Here is a 20,545-nt window from a genome sequence, read left to right as displayed (position 1 = left end):
AGGGGAGGAGACTATATACAGATGGAGGGGAGGAGACTATATACAGATGGAGGGGAGGAGAGTATATACAGATGGAGGGGAGGAGAGTATATACAGATGGAGGGGAGGAGAGCATATGTGGAGGCAGGGAGGGGAGTATTTACAGATGGAGGGGGGATAGTATATACAGATGGAGGGGAGGAGAGTATTTACAGATGGAGGGAGGAGAGTATATACAGATGGAGGGGACGATAGTATATACAGATGGAGGGGAGGAGAGTACATACAGATGGAGGGGAGGAGAGTATTTACAGATGGAGGGGGAGGAGAGTATATACAGATGGAGGGGAGGAGAGTATTTACAGATGGAGGGGAGGAGAGTATTTACAGATGGAGGGGAGGAGAGTATATACAGATGGAGGGGAGGATAGTATATACAGATGGAGGAGGGAGAGAGTATTTACAGATGGAGGGGAGGAGAGTATATGGAAGGAGGGGAGGAGAGTATATGTGGAGGCAGGGAGGGGAGGGAGGAGAGTATATACAGATGGAGGGGAGGATAGTATATACAGATGGAGGGGAGGAGAGTATATGGAAGGAGGGGAGGAGAGTATATGTGGAGGCAGGGAGGGGAGGGAGGAGAGTATATACAGATGGAGGGGAGGATAGTATATACAGATGGAGGGGAGGATAGTATATACAGATGGAGGAGAGAAGAGTATATACAGATGGAGGGGAGGATAGTATATACAGATGGAGAGTATTTGCGGAGGCAGGGAGGGGAGTATATACAGATGGAGGGGAGGAGAGTATATACAGATGGAGGGGAGGAGAGTATATACAGATGGAGGGGAGGAGAGTATATACAGATGGAAGGGAGAATAGTATATACAGATGGAGGGGAGGAGAGTATATACAGATGGAGGGAGGAGAGTATATACAGATGGAGGGGAGGATAGTATATACAGATGGAGGGGAGGAGAGTATTTACAGATGGAGGGGAGGAGAGTATATGGAAGGAGGGGAGGAGAGTATATGTGGAGGCAGGGAGGGGAGGGAGGAGAGTATATACAGATGGAGGGGAGGATAGTATATACAGATGGAGGGGAGGAGAGTATATGGAAGGAGGGGAGGAGAGTATATGTGGAGGCAGGGAGGGGAGGGAGGAGAGTATATACAGATGGAGGGGAGGATAGTATATACAGATGGAGGGGAGGATAGTATATACAGATGGAGGAGAGAAGAGTATATACAGATGGAGGGGAGGATAGTATATACAGATGGAGAGTATTTGCGGAGGCAGGGAGGGGAGTATATACAGATGGAGGGGAGGAGAGTATATACAGATGGAGGGGAGGAGAGTAGTATATACAGATGGAGGGGAGGAGAGTATATACAGATGGAAGGGAGAATAGTATATACAGATGGAGGGGAGGAGAGTATATACAGATGGAGGGAGGAGAGTATATACAGATGGAGGGGAGGAGAGTATTTACAGATGGAAGGGAGGAGAGTATATACAGATGGAAGGGAGAATAGTATATACAGATGGAGGGGAGAATAGTATATACAGATGGAAGGGAGAATAGTATATACAGATGGAGGGGAGGAGAGTATATACAGATGGAGGGGAGGATAGTATATACAGATGGAGGGGAGGAGAGTATATACAGATGGAGGGGAGGAGAGTATATACAGATGGAGGGGAGGAGAGTATATACAGATGGAGGGGAGGATAGTATATACAGATGGAGGGGAGGAGAGTATATACAGATGGAGGTGTGGAGAGTATTTACAGATGGAGGGGAGGAGAGTATATACAGATTTAAGGGAGAATAGTATATACAGATGGAGGTGTGGAGAGTATATACAGATGGAGAGGAGGATAGTATATACAGATGGGGGGGAGGAGAGTATATACAGATGGAGGGGAGGAGAGTATATACAGATGGAGGGGAGGAGAGTATATACAGATGGAAGTGTGGAGAGTATATACAGATGGAGAGGAGGAGAGTATATACAGATGGAGGGGAGGAGAGTATATACAGATGGAGGAGAGGAGAGTATATACAGATGGAGGGGAGGAGAGTATTTACAGATGGAAGGGAGGAGAGTATATACAGATGGAGGGGAGGAGAGTATATACAGATGGAGGGGAGGAGAGTATATACAGATGGAGGGAGGAGAGTATATACAGATGGAGGGGGGAGAGTATTTTACAGATGGAAGGGAGGAGAGTATTTACAGATGGAAGGGAGGAGAGTATTTACAGATGGAGGGGAGGAGAGTATTTACAGATGGAGGGGAGGAGAGTATTTACAGATGGAGGGGAGGAGAGTATTTACAGATGGAAGGGAGGAGAGTATTTACAGATGGAGGGAGGAGAGTATTTACAGATGGAGGGATGGAGGAGAGTATTTACAGATGGAGGGGAGGAGAGTATTTACAGATGGAGGGGAGGAGAGTATTTACAGATGGAGGGGAGGAGAGTATTTACAGATGGAGGGGAGGAGAGTATTTACAGATGGAGGGGAGGAGAGTATTTACAGATGGAAGGGGGGAGAGTATTTACAGATAGAGGGGAGGAGAGTATATACAGATGGAGGTGAGGAGAGTATTTACAGATGGAGGGGAGGATAGTATATACAGATGGAAGGGGAGGAGAGTATTTACAGATGGAGGGGAGGATAGTATATACAGATGGAGGGGAGGAGAGTATTTACAGATGGAGGGGAGGATAGTATATACAGATGGAGGGGTGGAGAGTATATAGAGATGGAGGGGTGGATAGTATATACAGATGGAAGGGTGGAGAGTATATACAGATGGAGGGGGTGGGGAGTATATACAGATGGAGGGGTGGAGAGTATATACAGATGGAAGGGAGGAGAGTATTTACAGATGGAGGGGAGGAGAGTATATACAGATGGAGGGGAGGAGAGTATATACAGATGGAGGTGTGGAGAGTATTTACAGATGGAGGGGAGGAGAGTATATACAGATTTAAGGGAGAATAGTATATACAGATGGAGGTGTGGAGAGTATATACAGATGGAGAGGAGGATAGTATATACAGATGGAGGGGAGGAGAGTATATACAGATGGAGGGGAGGAGACTATATACAGATGGAAGTGTGGAGAGTATATACAGATGGAGAGGAGGAGAGTATATACAGATGGAGGGGAGGAGAGTATATACAGATGGAGGAGAGGAGAGTATATACAGATGGAGGGGAGGAGAGTATTTACAGATGGAAGGGAGGAGAGTATATACAGATGGAGGGGAGGAGAGTATATACAGATGGAGGGGAGGAGAGTATATACAGATGGAGAAGAGGAGAGTATATACAGATGGAGGGGAGGAGAGTAATTACAAATGGAGGGGAGGAGAGTATTTACAGATGGAAGGGAGGAGAGTATTTACAGATGGAGGGAGGAGAGTATTTACAGATGGAGGGGAGGAGAGTATTTACAGATGGGGGGAGGAGAGTATTTACAGATGGAGGGGAGGAGAGTATTTACAGATGGAAGGGAGGAGAGTATTTACAGATAGAGGGGAGGAGAGTATATACAGATGGAGGTGAGGAGAGTATTTACAGATGGAGGGGAGGAGAGTATATACAGATGGAGGGGATGATAGTATATACAGATGGAGGGGAGGAGAGTACATACAGATGGAGGGGAGGAGAGTATATGTGGAGGCAGGGAGGGGAGTATATACAGATGGAGGGGAGGAGAGTATATACAGATGGAGGGGAGGAGAGTATATACAGATGGAGGGGAGGAGACTATATACAGATGGAGGGGAGGAGACTATATACAGATGGAGGGAGGAGAGTATATACAGATGGAGGGGAGGAGAGTATATACAGATGGAGGGGAGGAGAGCATATGTGGAGGCAGGGAGGGGAGTATTTACAGATGGAGGGGAGGATAGTATATACAGATGGAGGGGAGGAGAGTATTTACAGATGGAGGGAGGAGAGTATATACAGATGGAGGGGACGATAGTATATACAGATGGAGGGGAGGAGAGTACATACAGATGGAGGGGAGGAGAGTATTTACAGATGGAGGGGAGGAGAGTATATACAGATGGAGGGGAGGAGAGTATTTACAGATGGAGGGGAGGAGAGTATTTACAGATGGAGGGGAGGAGAGTATATACAGATGGAGGGGAGGATAGTATATACAGATGGAGGGGAGGAGAGTATTTACAGATGGAGGGGAGGAGAGTATATGGAAGGAGGGAGGAGAGTATATGTGGAGGCAGGGAGGGGAGGGAGCAGAGTATATACAGATGGAGGGGAGGATAGTATATACAGATGGAAGGGAGGAGAGTATATGGAAGGAGGGGAGGAGAGTATATGTGGAGGCAGGGAGGGGAGGGAGGAGAGTATATACAGATGGAGGGGAGGATAGTATATACAGATGGAGGGGAGGATAGTATATACAGATGGAGGAGAGAAGAGTATATACAGATGGAGGGGAGGATAGTATATACAGATGGAGAGTATTTGCGGAGGCAGGGAGGGGAGTATATACAGATGGAGGGGAGGAGAGTATTTGCAGATGGAGGGAGGAGAGTATATACAGATGGAGAGGAGGAGAGTATTTGCGGAGGCAGGGAGGAGAGTATATACAGATGGAGGGGAGGAGAGTATTTACAGATGGAGGGGAGGAGAGTATATACAGATGGAGGGGAGGATAGTATATACAGATGGAGGGGAGGAGAGTAATTACAAATGGAGGGGAGGAGAGTATTTACAGATGGAAGGGAGGAGAGTATTTACAGATGGAGGGGAGGAGAGTATTTACAGATGGAGGGGAGGAGAGTATTTACAGATGGGGGGGAGGGAGAGTATTTACAGATGGAGGGAGGAGAGTATTTACAGATGGAAGGGAGGAGAGTATTTACAGATAGAGGGGAGGAGAGTATATACAGATGGAGGTGAGGAGAGTATTTACAGATGGAGGGGAGGATAGTATATACAGATGGAAAGGGAGGAGAGTATTTACAGATGGAGGGGAGGATAGTATATACAGATGGAGGGGAGGAGAGTATTTACAAATGGAGGGGAGGATAGTATATACAGATGGAGGGGAGGAGAGTATTTACAAATGGAGGGGTGGATAGTATATACAGATGGAGGGGTGGAGAGTATATACAGATGGAGGGGTGGGGAGTATATACAGATGGAGGGGTGGAGAGTATATACAGATGGAGGGGAGGAGAGTATTTACAGATGGAGGGGAGGAGAGTATTTACAGATGGAGGGGAGGAGAGTATTTACAGATGGAGGGGAGGAGAGTATTTACAGATGGAAGGGAGGAGAGTATTTACAGATAGAGGGGAGGAGAGTATATACAGATGGAGGTGAGGAGAGTATTTACAGATGGAAGGGAGGAGAGTATTTACAGATAGAGGGGAGGAGAGTATATACAGATGGAGGTGAGGAGAGTATTTACAGATGGAGGGGAGGAGAGTATATACAGATGGAGGGGATGATAGTATATACAGATGGAGGGGAGGAGAGTACATACAGATGGAGGGGAGGAGAGTATATGTGGAGGCAGGGAGGGGAGTATATACAGATGGAGGGGAGGAGAGTATATACAGATGGAGGGGAGGAGAGTATATACAGATGGAGGGGAGGAGACTATATACAGATGGAGGGGAGGAGACTATATACAGATGGAGGGGAGGAGAGTATATACAGATGGAGGGGAGGAGAGTATATACAGATGGAGGGGAGGAGAGCATATGTGGAGGCAGGGAGGGGAGTATTTACAGATGGAGGGGAGGATAGTATATACAGATGGAGGGGAGGAGAGTATTTACAGATGGAGGGGAGGAGAGTATATACAGATGGAGGGGACGATAGTATATACAGATGGAGGGGAGGAGAGTACATACAGATGGAGGGGAGGAGAGTATTTACAGATGGAGGGGAGGAGAGTATATACAGATGGAGGGGAGGAGAGTATTTACAGATGGAGGGGAGGAGAGTATTTACAGATGGAGGGGAGGAGAGTATATACAGATGGAGGGAGGATAGTATATACAGATGGAGGGGAGGAGAGTATTTACAGATGGAGGGGAGGAGAGTATATGGAAGGAGGGGAGGAGAGTATATGTGGAGGCAGGGAGGGGAGGGAGCAGAGTATATACAGATGGAGGGGAGGATAGTATATACAGATGGAAGGGAGGAGAGTATATGGAAGGAGGGGAGGAGAGTATATGTGGAGGCAGGGAGGGGAGGGAGGAGAGTATATACAGATGGAGGGGAGGATAGTATATACAGATGGAGGGGAGGATAGTATATACAGATGGAGGAGAGAAGAGTATATACAGATGGAGGGGAGGATAGTATATACAGATGGAGAGTATTTGCGGAGGCAGGGAGGGGAGTATATACAGATGGAGGGGAGGAGAGTATTTGCAGATGGAGGGAGGAGAGTATATACAGATGGAGAGGAGGAGAGTATTTGCGGAGGCAGGGAGGAGAGTATATACAGATGGAGGGGAGGAGAGTATTTACAGATGGAGGGGAGGAGAGTATATACAGATGGAGGGGAGGATAGTATATACAGATGGAGGGGAGGAGAGTATCTACAGATGGAGGGGAGGAGAGTATATGGAAGGAGGGGAGGAGAGTATATGTGGAGGCAGGGAGGGGAGGGAGGAGAGTATATACAGATGGAGGGGAGGATAGTATATACAGATGGAGGGGAGGAGAGTATATGGAAGGAGGGAGGAGAGTATATGTGGAGGCAGGGAGGGGAGGGAGGAGAGTATATACAGATGGAGGGGAGGATAGTATATACAGATGGAGGGGAGGATAGTATATACAGATGGAGGAGAGAAGAGTATATACAGATGGAGGGGAGGATAGTATATACAGATGGAGAGTATTTGCGGAGGCAGGGAGGGGAGTATATACAGATGGAGGGGAGAGAGTATTTGCAGATGGAGGGAGGAGAGTATATACAGATGGAGAGGAGGAGAGTATTTGCGGAGGCAGGGAGGAGAGTATATACAGATGGAGGGGAGGAGACTATATACAGATGGAGGGGAGGAGAGTATATACAGATGGAGGGGGGGAGAGTATATACAGATGGAAGGGAGAATAGTATATACAGATGGAGGGGAGGAGAGTATATACAGATGGAGGGGAGGAGAGTATTTGCGGAGGCAGGGAGGAGAGTATATACAGATGGAGGGGAGGAGAGTATATACAGATGGAGGGGAGGAGAGTATATACAGATGGAAGGGAGGAGAGTATATACAGATGGAGGGGAGGAGAGTATATACAGATGGAGGGGAGGAGAGTATATACAGATGGAGGGGAGGAGAGTATATACAGATGGAAGGGAGAATAGTATATACAGATGGAGGGGAGGAGAGTATATACAGATGGAGGGAGGAGAGTATATACAGATGGAGGGGAGGAGAGTATTTACAGATGGAAGGGAGGAGAGTATATACAGATGGAAGGGAGAATAGTATATACAGATGGAGGGGAGAATAGTATATACAGATGGAAGGGAGAATAGTATATACAGATGGAGGGGAGGAGAGTATATACAGATGGAAGGGGGAGGAGAGTATATACAGATGGAGGGGAGGAGAGTATATACAGATGGAGGGGAGGAGAGTATATACAGATGGAGGGGAGGAGAGTATATACAGATGGAGGGGAGGATAGTATATACAGATGGAGGGGAGGAGAGTATATACAGATGGAGGTGTGGAGAGTATTTACAGATGGAGGGGAGGAGAGTATATACAGATTTAAGGGGAATAGTATATACAGATGGAGGTGTGGAGAGTATATACAGATGGAGAGGAGGATAGTATATACAGATGGGGGAGGAGAGTATATACAGATGGAGGGGAGGAGAGTATATACAGATGGAGGGGAGGAGAGTATATACAGATGGAAGTGTGGAGAGTATATACAGATGGAGAGGAGGAGAGTATATACAGATGGAGGGGAGGAGAGTATATACAGATGGAGGAGAGGAGAGTATATACAGATGGAGGGGAGGAGAGTATTTACAGATGGAAGGGAGGAGAGTATATACAGATGGAGGGGAGGAGAGTATATACAGATGGAGGGGAGGAGAGTATATACAGATGGAGGGAGGAGAGTATATACAGATGGAGGGGAGGAGAGTATTTACAGATGGAAGGGAGGAGAGTATTTACAGATGGAGGGGAGGAGAGTATTTACAGATGGAGGGGAGGAGAGTATTTACAGATGGAGGGGAGGAGAGTATTTACAGATGGAGGGGAGGAGAGTATTTACAGATGGAGGGGAGGAGAGTATTTACAGATGGAAGGGAGGAGAGTATTTACAGATAGAGGGAGGAGAGTATATACAGATGGAGGTGAGGAGAGTATTTACAGATGGAGGGGAGGATAGTATATACAGATGGAAGGGGAGGAGAGTATTTACAGATGGAGGGGAGGATAGTATATACAGATGGAGGGGAGGAGAGTATTTACAGATGGAGGGGAGGATAGTATATACAGATGGAGGGGTGGAGAGTATATAGAGATGGAGGGGTGGATAGTATATACAGATGGAAGGGTGGAGAGTATATACAGATGGAGGGGTGGGGAGTATATACAGATGGAGGGGTGGAGAGTATATACAGATGGAAGGGAGGAGAGTATTTACAGATGGAGGGGAGGAGAGTATATACAGATGGAGGGGAGGAGAGTATATACAGATGGAGGTGTGGAGAGTATTTACAGATGGAGGGGAGGAGAGTATATACAGATTTAAGGGAGAATAGTATATACAGATGGAGGTGTGGAGAGTATATACAGATGGAGAGGAGGATAGTATATACAGATGGAGGGGAGGAGAGTATATACAGATGGAGGGGAGGAGACTATATACAGATGGTAGTGTGGAGAGTATATACAGATGGAGAGGAGGAGAGTATATACAGATGGAGGGGAGGAGAGTATATACAGATGGAGGAGAGGAGAGTATATACAGATGGAGGGGAGGAGAGTATTTACAGATGGAAGGGAGGAGAGTATATACAGATGGAGGGGAGGAGAGTATATACAGATGGAGGGGAGGAGAGTATATACAGATGGAGAAGAGGAGAGTATATACAGATGGAGGGGAGGAGAGTAATTACAAATGGAGGGGAGGAGAGTATTTACAGATGGAAGGGAGGAGAGTATTTACAGATGGAGGGGAGGAGAGTATTTACAGATGGAGGGGAGGAGAGTATTTACAGATGGGGGGGAGGAGAGTATTTACAGATGGAGGGGAGGAGAGTATTTACAGATGGAAGGGAGGAGAGTATTTACAGATAGAGGGGAGGAGAGTATATACAGATGGAGGTGAGGAGAGTATTTACAGATGGAGGGGAGGATAGTATATACAGATGGAAAGGGAGGAGAGTATTTACAGATGGAGGGAGGATAGTATATACAGATGGAGGGGAGGAGAGTATTTACAAATGGAGGGGTGATAGTATATACAGATGGAGGGGAGGAGAGTATTTACAAATGGAGGGGTGGATAGTATATACAGATGGAGGGGTGGAGAGTATATACAGATGGAGGGGTGGGGAGTATATACAGATGGAGGGGTGGAGAGTATATACAGATGGAAGGGAGGAGAGTATTTACAGATGGAGGGGAGGAGAGTTTCTGCAGAGGCAGGGAGGATATTTTTTTTTTGTCTTTTGATTTCGGTTTCTGCTCTTTTTTCATCCAATATTTGTCTCTCACTTTTGTTTGTGTGTGTTTTTGTGTGTGTTTGTGTGTAGTTGGGGGTAAGTGGGAGGAGTCAGAACAGGTTAACACGTTGCAGGCATTCTATTCGCTTACGGGTCTTCAGCCTGGAACACAGTACCGCCTCCTCATCACCCATGGCAACTACACACACTGGGAGGACGAGATACAGACAACTGGTCCAGGTAGACATACACACTCGCTCGCTCACACACACACAATCACACACTCACACACACACAATCACACACACACAATCACACACTCACACACACACACACACACAATCACACAATCACACATACACAATCACACACACACAATCACATACACACAATCACACACACACAATCACACACACACAATCACACACACTCGCTCACACAAACAAATACTGACGTACACACACATTTATGTATATTTAATCATATACTGTATGCCATTTAGATGATATAACTTAAATTGAATGAGACATCGAAATTCTATACATTGATGGCTGAATATCCTAAGTACTCACGTATTAAACGTGGTCCACGTTTGTCACCCAATTATTTTTGAAGAAAATGTACTGGTGATTCTTCACCACCAGGGTGTCACTGATGGCAGAAAGCTGAAATCCACGGAAGTACAAAGGGCTGGACTTCCATTGCGCATGGAGGAGGAATTTCAACGTGACACAGGAAAAAGAAAATGGTGTTTTCCCTTTGTTAGCTGAAGCATCTGGTGCTAAGCTAATCCTATTTGTACAGAAATCTCACTTTCAAGCACAAAATAGGGTCCCCTTCACCATGGAAAGGGGGTTTACTAGTGACATCTCACATTAACCCATTTGGCATACTATTTGCCAGCATTATATTACCGGAGCGCACGGCCCATAAAAACAGACATGCCTGTGGCCTACCCACACTGGCTTAGCACGGTAGGCGGACAGATAACTTTGGCTCGGTCACAAAACTATCCTCTAATTTCTAACCTTACTGGCTTTATGCCCTTGTTCTAGAAATTAATATTGACCGACCGAAATCGTACCGTTTGGCCTAGGAAATCGTACCGTTTGGCCTTGGAAATCGTACGTACACATCAGTCTCATTCTAAATGTAAATTGTTAGTTATCTGCACGAACCCAGGCTTTACTGTAAATCATCCATACACCAATTGGCTTAATAATTGATTTGCTAACTAACTAAATAAACACAGAAATGCATATACAAACAAACAGTAGATCTGTTACTAACTAATGATAGGGAAGGTTCCCTAGTGGGCTAAGCCAATATGACGGCTTTGTGGACAAAGGGAAGTGGGTGTGGACTGAGAATAGGCGGGAAAGACCAGAGGGATCACTACACACAGTACTACTATAAATATATGAATTGAAATGCTAATCCTTTGCACATGAACGCTCACTCATTTGGGAATAATTGCATTAAAGCATTTCATGGTTAGAATGGGTACTTCAGAGTACCATTCAGAAATGATCTCATAGAATAGATGTTTCGGTGGTTGTCGGTAATCGCATCCCAGGTTTACATCATTTCTAGCTGCAGACTAGAAATTAGTATCAAAGATTTGCTCTTATGCTGTAGGGATCGATAGTCTCAGAGTTAACCATTTCCAGCCGTGTAGCCAATGCTCCATGTGGTATGGGTAGGAATTCAATAACTATTCTCTCACGCCATGGGTTTGCTTAGGCTCAAACCTGTGCCACCTCAGCTAACACCGAGGTACTCGTGGTCTAAAGAGGATTTCTTCAAGGGGGTTTTATTCTTAACAATAGAAAAGGCCTGATCATGTCTGTACTCACGGGGAAGTGCCAATGACTTAGTTCAACTTTAAAGGGAATACAATTCTCTCACATTAAAGGTTTAACATCACATTACATCATTTCACAAATAGCTTCATCTTTACTCATTTATTTTATACAAGAATTAGATGCAAACCCCATAATTGAAATGTACACAGACCTCTCTGAGGTCACCAAATGAAACACACTCATCATACCCATCCCTTCAGTATCCACGGACCATTCCCACCTTCTCACAAGTGGACATGTTTCATATTCCCATTTTGGGGATTTAGGAGTTTGCCATGTGAAATCCTTTGTTCTCTCTGTGCCTCTCTTTCTGCATGGTCAAGGGGAGAGTGTCTCCGCCAGGAATTTACAACCTGAGATAGCAGAACCTGTGTGTAGGAAAAAGTGGGAAGTCACGATCTGTACCCAGAAAGGGCCACGTCATGACAATACCCAGTGTGCGACAGAGCTGCAGGAGTGTGATCCGTTTTTGTTGGTTATGTTGTCATAGTTGTGCCTATGGGGGAATATGGGGGAGGGAATGCTGTCACCTGCAGGCAGGTGTTTGTCCCCCTGTGGGCTGAGGGCGTCAGATTCTTGCCCAGTTCAGGCAATTAGGTCGCCACAGACATGTCCCTGGGCCTGGAAATGATTTGATTTCCCCTCCAGGATGGAGAAGCTGTCTTCATTAAAGTTGGGGTGGGGGTGTGGATATGGCTGGTGGTTCTGTAGTCTGGATGTAGGTCTTCTCTGCGTGGGTTCTCTATGTGTAGGTCCGGGGGGGGGGGTCCCAAAGGTCTGGGAGATGGTCTGGCTGGGGTGTCTGTTGATCTGTTGCTCCTGTGTGAGGTTTTGGGGCAGTGGTTGAGGGCGATGGTGGGCACTGCTGCCTCGTGTAGGTGGACCTGGTCGTGAAGGCTGTTAAATTCCATGTTGGAGCGGTGGGCCAGGTAAACATTTGGTTTTGAGACACAGTCACAAGAACTACTGGCGTTTACCCACTGTATGGTAGCAGGGTGGAAGTCTATTCGTGGTAGCAGGGTAGAGTTAATTAATAAAGAGGTCTGGTCTCTGTCTCTCTCTCTTTCTCTCTCTTTCTTGCACTCACTTGTCTCCGTGTCTGTCTCTCTCACTCTCTCTGTGTCTGTCTCCCCAGAGCTACGTGGTGTGGAAGGTGATTTTGCTACTCAAGGCTGGTTCATAGGGCTGATCAGTGCTGTAGTGTTGCTGTTGTTGCTGCTTCTGGTTCTCTGTTTCATCAAGAGGAGTAAAGGGGGCAAGTACGCAGGTAAGTGTCCCCTCTGGGATGTGTCTGTCTGTCCATCCGTCTACTGTACGTTTTCACACTAACTTGACTTGCAGGCTGCGTTTGTTCGAGCTGAGCACTCACCTGTATCTCTCCTCCAGTGAAAGACAAGGAAGAGAGTCAGATGGACTCCGAGGCTCGACCAATCAAAGACGAGACGTTTGGAGAGTACAGGTTTGTCATATCTAACCCCCACACACACACACACACATCTTTACACAGCACAGCTAAGAATTCTAGGGAGAGATAACTTTTTTGTGAAGTTCCCTGTGATGTTCTCCAGATGTTTTGAGGGTCCAGTTGTAAGTTAAGGGGAACATTCTATGTATGTTAGCAAAAGCCTCCTGAGAACCTGTTTAGCATGTTTTGTCATTACTTAGGAAAATTCCCTTAGACAGAACCCAGAATGTGGTTGCCATGTTCTCAGAATATCCTATTTGAAAGTTCTAGACAGGTTTCATGGGAACTTTGCAGGAACATTTCATCTTTACACACATCTTTACACAGCACACACACATCTTTACACAGGACACACACATCTTTACACAGCGCACACACATCTTTACACAGCGCACACACATCTTTACACAGCACACACACATCTTTACTCAGCACACACACATCTTTACTCAGCACACACACATCTTTACACAGCACACACACATCTTTACACAGCACACACACATCTTTACACAGCACACACACATCTTTACACAGCACACACACATCTTTACACAGCGCACACACATCTTTACACAGCACACACATCTTTACACAGCACACACACATCTTTACACAGCACACACACATCTTTACACAGCGCACACACATCTTTACACAGAACACACATCTTTACACAGAACACACCTCTTTACACAGCACACACACACATCTTTACACAGCACACACACATCTTTACACAGCGCACACACATCTTTACACAGCACACACATCTTTACACAACACACACACATCTTTACACAGCACACACACATCTTTACACAGCGCACACACATCTTTACACAGCACACACATCTTTACACAGCACACACACATCTTTACACAGCACACACACATCTTTACACAGCACACACACATCTTTACACAGCGCACACATCTTTACACAACACACAGCTTTACACAGCACACACACATCTTTACACAGCACACACACATCTTTACACAACACACATCTTTACACAGCACACACACATCATTACACAGCACACACACATCTTTACACAGCACACACACATCTTTACACAACACACATCTTTACACAGCACGCACACATCTTTACACAGCACGCACACATCTTTACACAGCACGCACACATCTTTACACAACACACATCTTTACACAACACACATCTTTACACAACACACATCTTTACACAACACACATCTTTACACAACACACATCTTTACACAGCACGCATCTTTACACAGCACGCACACATCTTTACACAACACACATCTTTACACAGCACACATCTTTACACAGCACACATCTTTACACAGCGCACACACATCTTTACACAGCGCACACACATCTTTACACAGCGCACACACATCTTTACACAGCGCACACACATCTTTACTCAGCACACACACATCTTTACTCAGCACACACACATCTTTACACAGCACACACACATCTTTACACAGCGCACACACATCTTTACACAGCGCACACACATCTTTACACAGCGCACACACATCTTTACACCGCGCACACACATCTTTACACAGCACACACATCTTTACACAGCACACACACATCTTTACACAGCGCACACACATCTTTACACAGCGCACACACATCTTTAAACAGAACATACATCTTTACACAGAACACACATCTTTACACAGCGCACACACATCTTTACACAGCGCACACACATCTTTACACAGCGCACACACATCTTTACACAGCGCACACACATCTTTACACAGCACACACATCTTTACACAACACACACACATCTTTACACAGCGCACACACATCTTTACACAGTGCACACACATCTTTACACAGCGCACACACATCTTTACACAGCGCACACACATCTTTACACGGCGCACATACATCTTTACACAGCACACACAGATCTTTACACAGCGCACACACATCTTTACACAGCGCACACACATCTTTACACAGCGCACACACATCTTTACACAGCGCACACACATCTTTACACAGCACACACACATCTTTACACAGCACACACATCTTTACACAGAACACACATCTTTACACAGCGCACACACATCTTTACACAGCGCACACACATCTTTACACAGCACACACACATCATTACACAGCGCACACACATCATTACACAGCGCACACACATCTTTACACAGCGCACACATCTTTACACAGCGCACACATCTTTACACAGCACACACACATCTTTACACAGCACACACACATCTTTACACAGCGCACACACATCTTTACACAGCACACACATCTTTACACAACACACACACATCTTTACACAGCGCACACACATCTTTACACAGCGCACACACATCTTTACACAGCGCACACACATCTTTACACAGCGCACACACATCTTTACACAGCGCACACACATCTTTACACAGCGCACACACATCTTTACACAGCGCACACATCTTTACACAGCACACACACATCTTTACACAGAACACACATCTTTACACAGCACACACACATCTTTACACAGAACACACATCTTTACACAGCACACACACATCATTACACAGCACACACACATCTTTACACAGCACACACACATCTTTACACAGAACACACATCTTTACACAGAACACACATCTTTACACAGCACACACACATCTTTACACAGCACACACACATCTTTACACAGCGCACATACATCTTTACACAGCACACACATCTTTACACAACACACACACATCTTTACACAGCGCACACACATCTTTACACAGCGCACACACATCTTTACACAGCGCACACACATCTTTACACAGCGCACACACATCTTTACACAGCACACACACATCTTTACACAGCACACACACATCTTTACACAGCACACACACATCATTACACAGCACACCCATCTTAACACAGCACACACATCTTTACACAGCACACACACATCTTTACACAGCACACACACATCTTTACACAGAACACACACTTCTTTACACAGCGCACACACATCTTTACACAGAACACACACATCTTTACGCAGCACATACACATCTTTACGCAACACATACACATCTTTACACAACACACACATCTTTACACAACACACACATCTTTACACAGAACACACACATCTTTACACAGCACACACACATCTTTACACAACACACATCTTAACACAGCACACACATCTTAACACAGCACACACATCTTTACACAGAACACACACATCTTTACACAGAACACACACATCTTTACACAGAACACACACATCTTTACACAACACACGCATCTTTACACAGCACATGCGCATCTTTACGCAACACATACGCATCTTTACGCAACACACATCTTTACACAACACACACATCTTTACACAGCACACACACATCTTTACACAGCACACACACATCTATACACAGCGCACACACATCTTTACACAGCACACACATCTATACACAGCGCACACACATCTTTACACAGCACACACATCTTTACACAGCACACACACATCTTTACACAGCACACACACATCTTTACACAACACACATCTTAACACAGCACACACATCTTAACACAGCACACACATCTTTACACAGAACACACACATCTTTACACAGAACACACACATCTTTACACAACACACACATCTTTACACAGCACATACACATCTTAACACAGCACACACATCTTTACACAGCACACACATCTTTACACAGCACATACACATCTTTGCACAGCACATACACATCTTTACGCAACACATACACATCTTTACGCAACACATACACATCTTTACGCAACACATACACATCTTTACGCAACACATACACATCTTTACGCAACACATACACATCTTTACGCAACACATACACATCTTTACACAGAACACACACATTTTTGCACAATACACACACATCTTTACACAGCACACACACATCTTTACACAACACACATCTTAACACAGCACACACATCTTAACACAGCACACACATCTTTACACAGAACACACACATCTTTACACAACACACACATCTTTACACAGCACATACACATCTTAACACAGCACACACATCTTTACACAGCACATACACATCTTTGCACAGCACATACACATCTTTACGCAACACATACACATCTTTACGCAACACATACACATCTTTACGCAACATACACATCTTTACGCAACACATACACATCTTTACGCAACACATACACATCTTTACGCAACACATACACATCTTTACGCAACACATACACATCTTTACGCAACACATACACATCTTTACGCAACACATACACATCTTTACGCAACACATACACATCTTTACACAGAACACACACATTTTTGCACAATACACACACATCTTTACACAGCACACACACATATTTACACAATACACACACAAAACAAGTATTTTTATTCTCCAATAACCCTGACCTCTAACCTCTGACCTCTAACCTCTGACCTCTAACCCCTGACCTCTAACCTCCCTCTCTACCCCATGCTGCTCCGTTTCTGCAGATCTCTGGAAAGGTGAGAACTTTTTCTTTCTCTCTCTTCGTTCTATTTTGTTTTAACATGGTGTTCATATGTAGCTATTTCTCTGTTACTGTTTCCTCTGTCTCCATAGTGATGGTGATGAGAAGCGGTCAGTCAGTCAGCCATCTCTGTGTGTGGAGAGTAAACTGGGGAGTGACGACTCCCTTGCCGAATACGGAGACAGTGTCGACATCCAGTTCAACGAGGACGGCTCTTTCATTGGTCAATACAGTGGCCGAGGGCCCGCCCTACAGGAAATGAGAGCTCTGGCCCTGCCTCCCCTGTCAATCTAGAACCACCGCCTCCTCCGATAGGCCCCTCCTTCGCCGGAATACTGGACAGGACCAGTTAAATAGAACAGACACACACACACCATCAGACCGCCTGCATGAAGACACATCATTCCTGACACCACTGCCATCAGACTGCCTGCATGAAGACACATCATTCCTGACACCACTGCCATCAGACTGCCTGCATGAAGACACATCATTCCTGACACCACTGCCTGCCTGCCTGCTAGACATACATAAGTCCAGTACATTCCATGGGGGTACAAGAGAAGTCCTTTACAGATCAGCTTGCCTTCTCTACTCCACGTTTACAGACACGGTAATACACACAGGGCAGTACACACATCTGGTAACACACAGTAATACACACACTCAGAATGCAGCAGTCACTACTCCAAAACCCTTTGATGCAGTGTACCATAGCGCACTTCGTTTATCACAGGTAACAGGTTTAATCCACACCACTGCGTCCTTTATCAGAAGGTCTCCTGAACCTCAATAAAATCTCATAGAACACTTCATTACTCCCTCTTTGTTGATAAAGCATCCAACACTTCTCTTAAAATTTAAAATGCAATGCAATGGACCAACTCTTAACAATTTGTAAGTCGCTCTGGATAAGAGCGTTTGCTAAATGACTTAAATGTAAATGTAAATGTTAAGGTCCCTCGTGTCTCTACCAACCAATCAGCTTTTAGTTTCAACGCCCCCCCCCCCATCTTGAATCCCCGGTGCCAATAGGGCAGTTTAGAATCCTGATGAAACTCACTGATGTGTGTGAGTGTTCTTTAGAATGCTGATGAAACTCACTGATGTGTGTGAGTGTTCTTTAGAATGCTGATGAAACTCACTGATGTGTGTGAGTGTTCTTTAGAATGCTAATGAAACTCACTGATGTGTGTGAGTGTTCTTTAGAATGCTGATGGAACTCACTGATGTGTGTGAGTGTTCTTTAGAATCCTGATGAAACTCACTGATGTGTGTGAGTGTTCTTTAGAATGCTGATGGAACTCACTGATGTGTGTGAGTGTTCTTTAGAATGCTGATGGAACTCACTGATGTGTGTGAGTGTTCTTTAGAATGCTGATGGAACTCACTGATGTGTGTAAGTGTTCTTTAGAATGCTGTTGGAACTCACTGATGTGTGTGAGTGTTCTTTAGAATGCTGATGGAACTCACTGATGTGTGTGAGTGTTCTTTAGAATGCTGATGAAACTCACTGATGTGTGTGAGTGTTCTTTAGAATGCTGATGGAACTCACTGATGTGTGTGAGTGTTCTTTAGAATCCTGATGAAACTCACTGATGTGTATGAGTGTTCTTTAGAATGCTGATGGAACTCACTGATGTGTGTGAGTGTTCTTTAGAATGCTGATGAAACTCACTGATGTGTGTGAGTGTTCTTTAGAATGCTGATGGAACTCACTGATGTGTGTGAGTGTTCTTTAGAATGCTGTTGGAACTCACTGATGTGTGTGAGTGTTCTTTAGAATGCTGATGGAACTCACTGATGTGTGTGAGTGTTCTTTAGAATGCTGATGGAACTCACTGATGTGTGTGAGTGTTCTTTAGAATGCTGATGGAACTCACTGATGTGTGTGAGTGTTCTTTAGAATGCTGATGGAACTCACTGATGTGAGTGTTCTTTAGAATGCTGATGGAGGAGGAACTCACTGATGTGTGTGAGCGTTCTTTAGAATGCTGATGGATCTAACTGATGTGTGTGAGTGTTCTTTAGAATGCTGATGGAACTCACTGATGTGTGTGAGTGTTCTTTAGAATGCTGATGGAACTCACTGATGTGTGTGAGTGTTCTTTAGAATGCTGATGGAACTCACTGATGTGTGTGAGTGTTCTTTAGAATGCTGATGGAACTCACTGATGTGTGTGAGTGTTCTTTAGAATGCTGATGGAACTCACTGATGTGTGTGAGTGTTCTTTAGAATGCTGATGGAACTCACTGATGTGTGTGAGTGTTCTTTAGAATGCTGATGGAACGCACTGATGTGTGTGAGTGTTCTTTAGAATGCTGATGGAACTCACTGATGTGTGTGAGTGTTCTTTAGAATGCTGATGGAACTCACTGATGTGTGTGAGTGTTCTTTAGAATGCTGATGGAACGCACTGATGTGTGTGAGTGTTCTTTAGAATGCTGATGGAACTCACTGATGAGTGTTCTGGTTGACTGTAATAATGTATTTGTGTTGTAGTAATGTAGTGTTTCTATAACTGCTGCTTTTTGCTGTTTTATTAAATGATCATATTGAATAGTTTGTTTTCAGGGCACCACTGAGACGCTGATTTAAATTGGGCTTCCCTGAACACATACAAGTTGAATAAAAAACACACACCTATAAGAGCCCGAGACCAAACCCTGACCAAACCCTGACACTCTTAGTCCAACCATCCGTCCTTCTCTCCATCTCTCCATCACCTCTCCTCATCCCTCCTCTTCTCTCAATCTCTCCGTCTCTCCTCCCCTGAGAGAGAAGGGGTAGGAGAGGAGATGGAGAGAAGAGAATCCTTACCCTAACCCTCATACTAATCCTAACCTTTAAACCCTAATTCTAACTTGTAATTGTAACCATAAAACTTAAAATAGCCTTTTTCCTTGTGGGGACCGGCAAAATGTTCCCACTTGTCTGAATGTTCCTTGTTTTACTTATGGTACCCCCAATGATAGT

General features: G+C 45.0%; 1 protein-coding gene across 1 annotated transcript in view; it reads left to right on the top strand.

Annotated features, from left to right (window-relative positions):
- Nucleotides 1-20,234, top strand: part of LOC124018249 (neural cell adhesion molecule L1.1-like) — a 153,104-nt gene extending 132,870 nt beyond the window's left edge. The window contains 6 exon segments of the mRNA XM_046333517.1: nt 9,781-9,930; nt 12,691-12,822; nt 12,942-13,014; nt 17,552-17,563; nt 17,661-17,805; nt 17,808-20,234. Of these exon segments, the coding sequence (XP_046189473.1) occupies nt 9,781-9,930; nt 12,691-12,822; nt 12,942-13,014; nt 17,552-17,563; nt 17,661-17,805; nt 17,808-17,921 (626 nt within the window). The 3' untranslated portion in view covers nt 17,922-20,234.
- The last annotated feature ends 311 nt before the right edge of the window (nt 20,235-20,545 follow it).

This window comes from Oncorhynchus gorbuscha, linkage group LG03 (genome assembly GCF_021184085.1).
Source record: "Oncorhynchus gorbuscha isolate QuinsamMale2020 ecotype Even-year linkage group LG03, OgorEven_v1.0, whole genome shotgun sequence".
Classification (NCBI taxonomy): Eukaryota; Metazoa; Chordata; class Actinopteri; order Salmoniformes; family Salmonidae; genus Oncorhynchus; species Oncorhynchus gorbuscha.
This window is presented reverse-complemented; position numbering and strand designations above follow the sequence as displayed.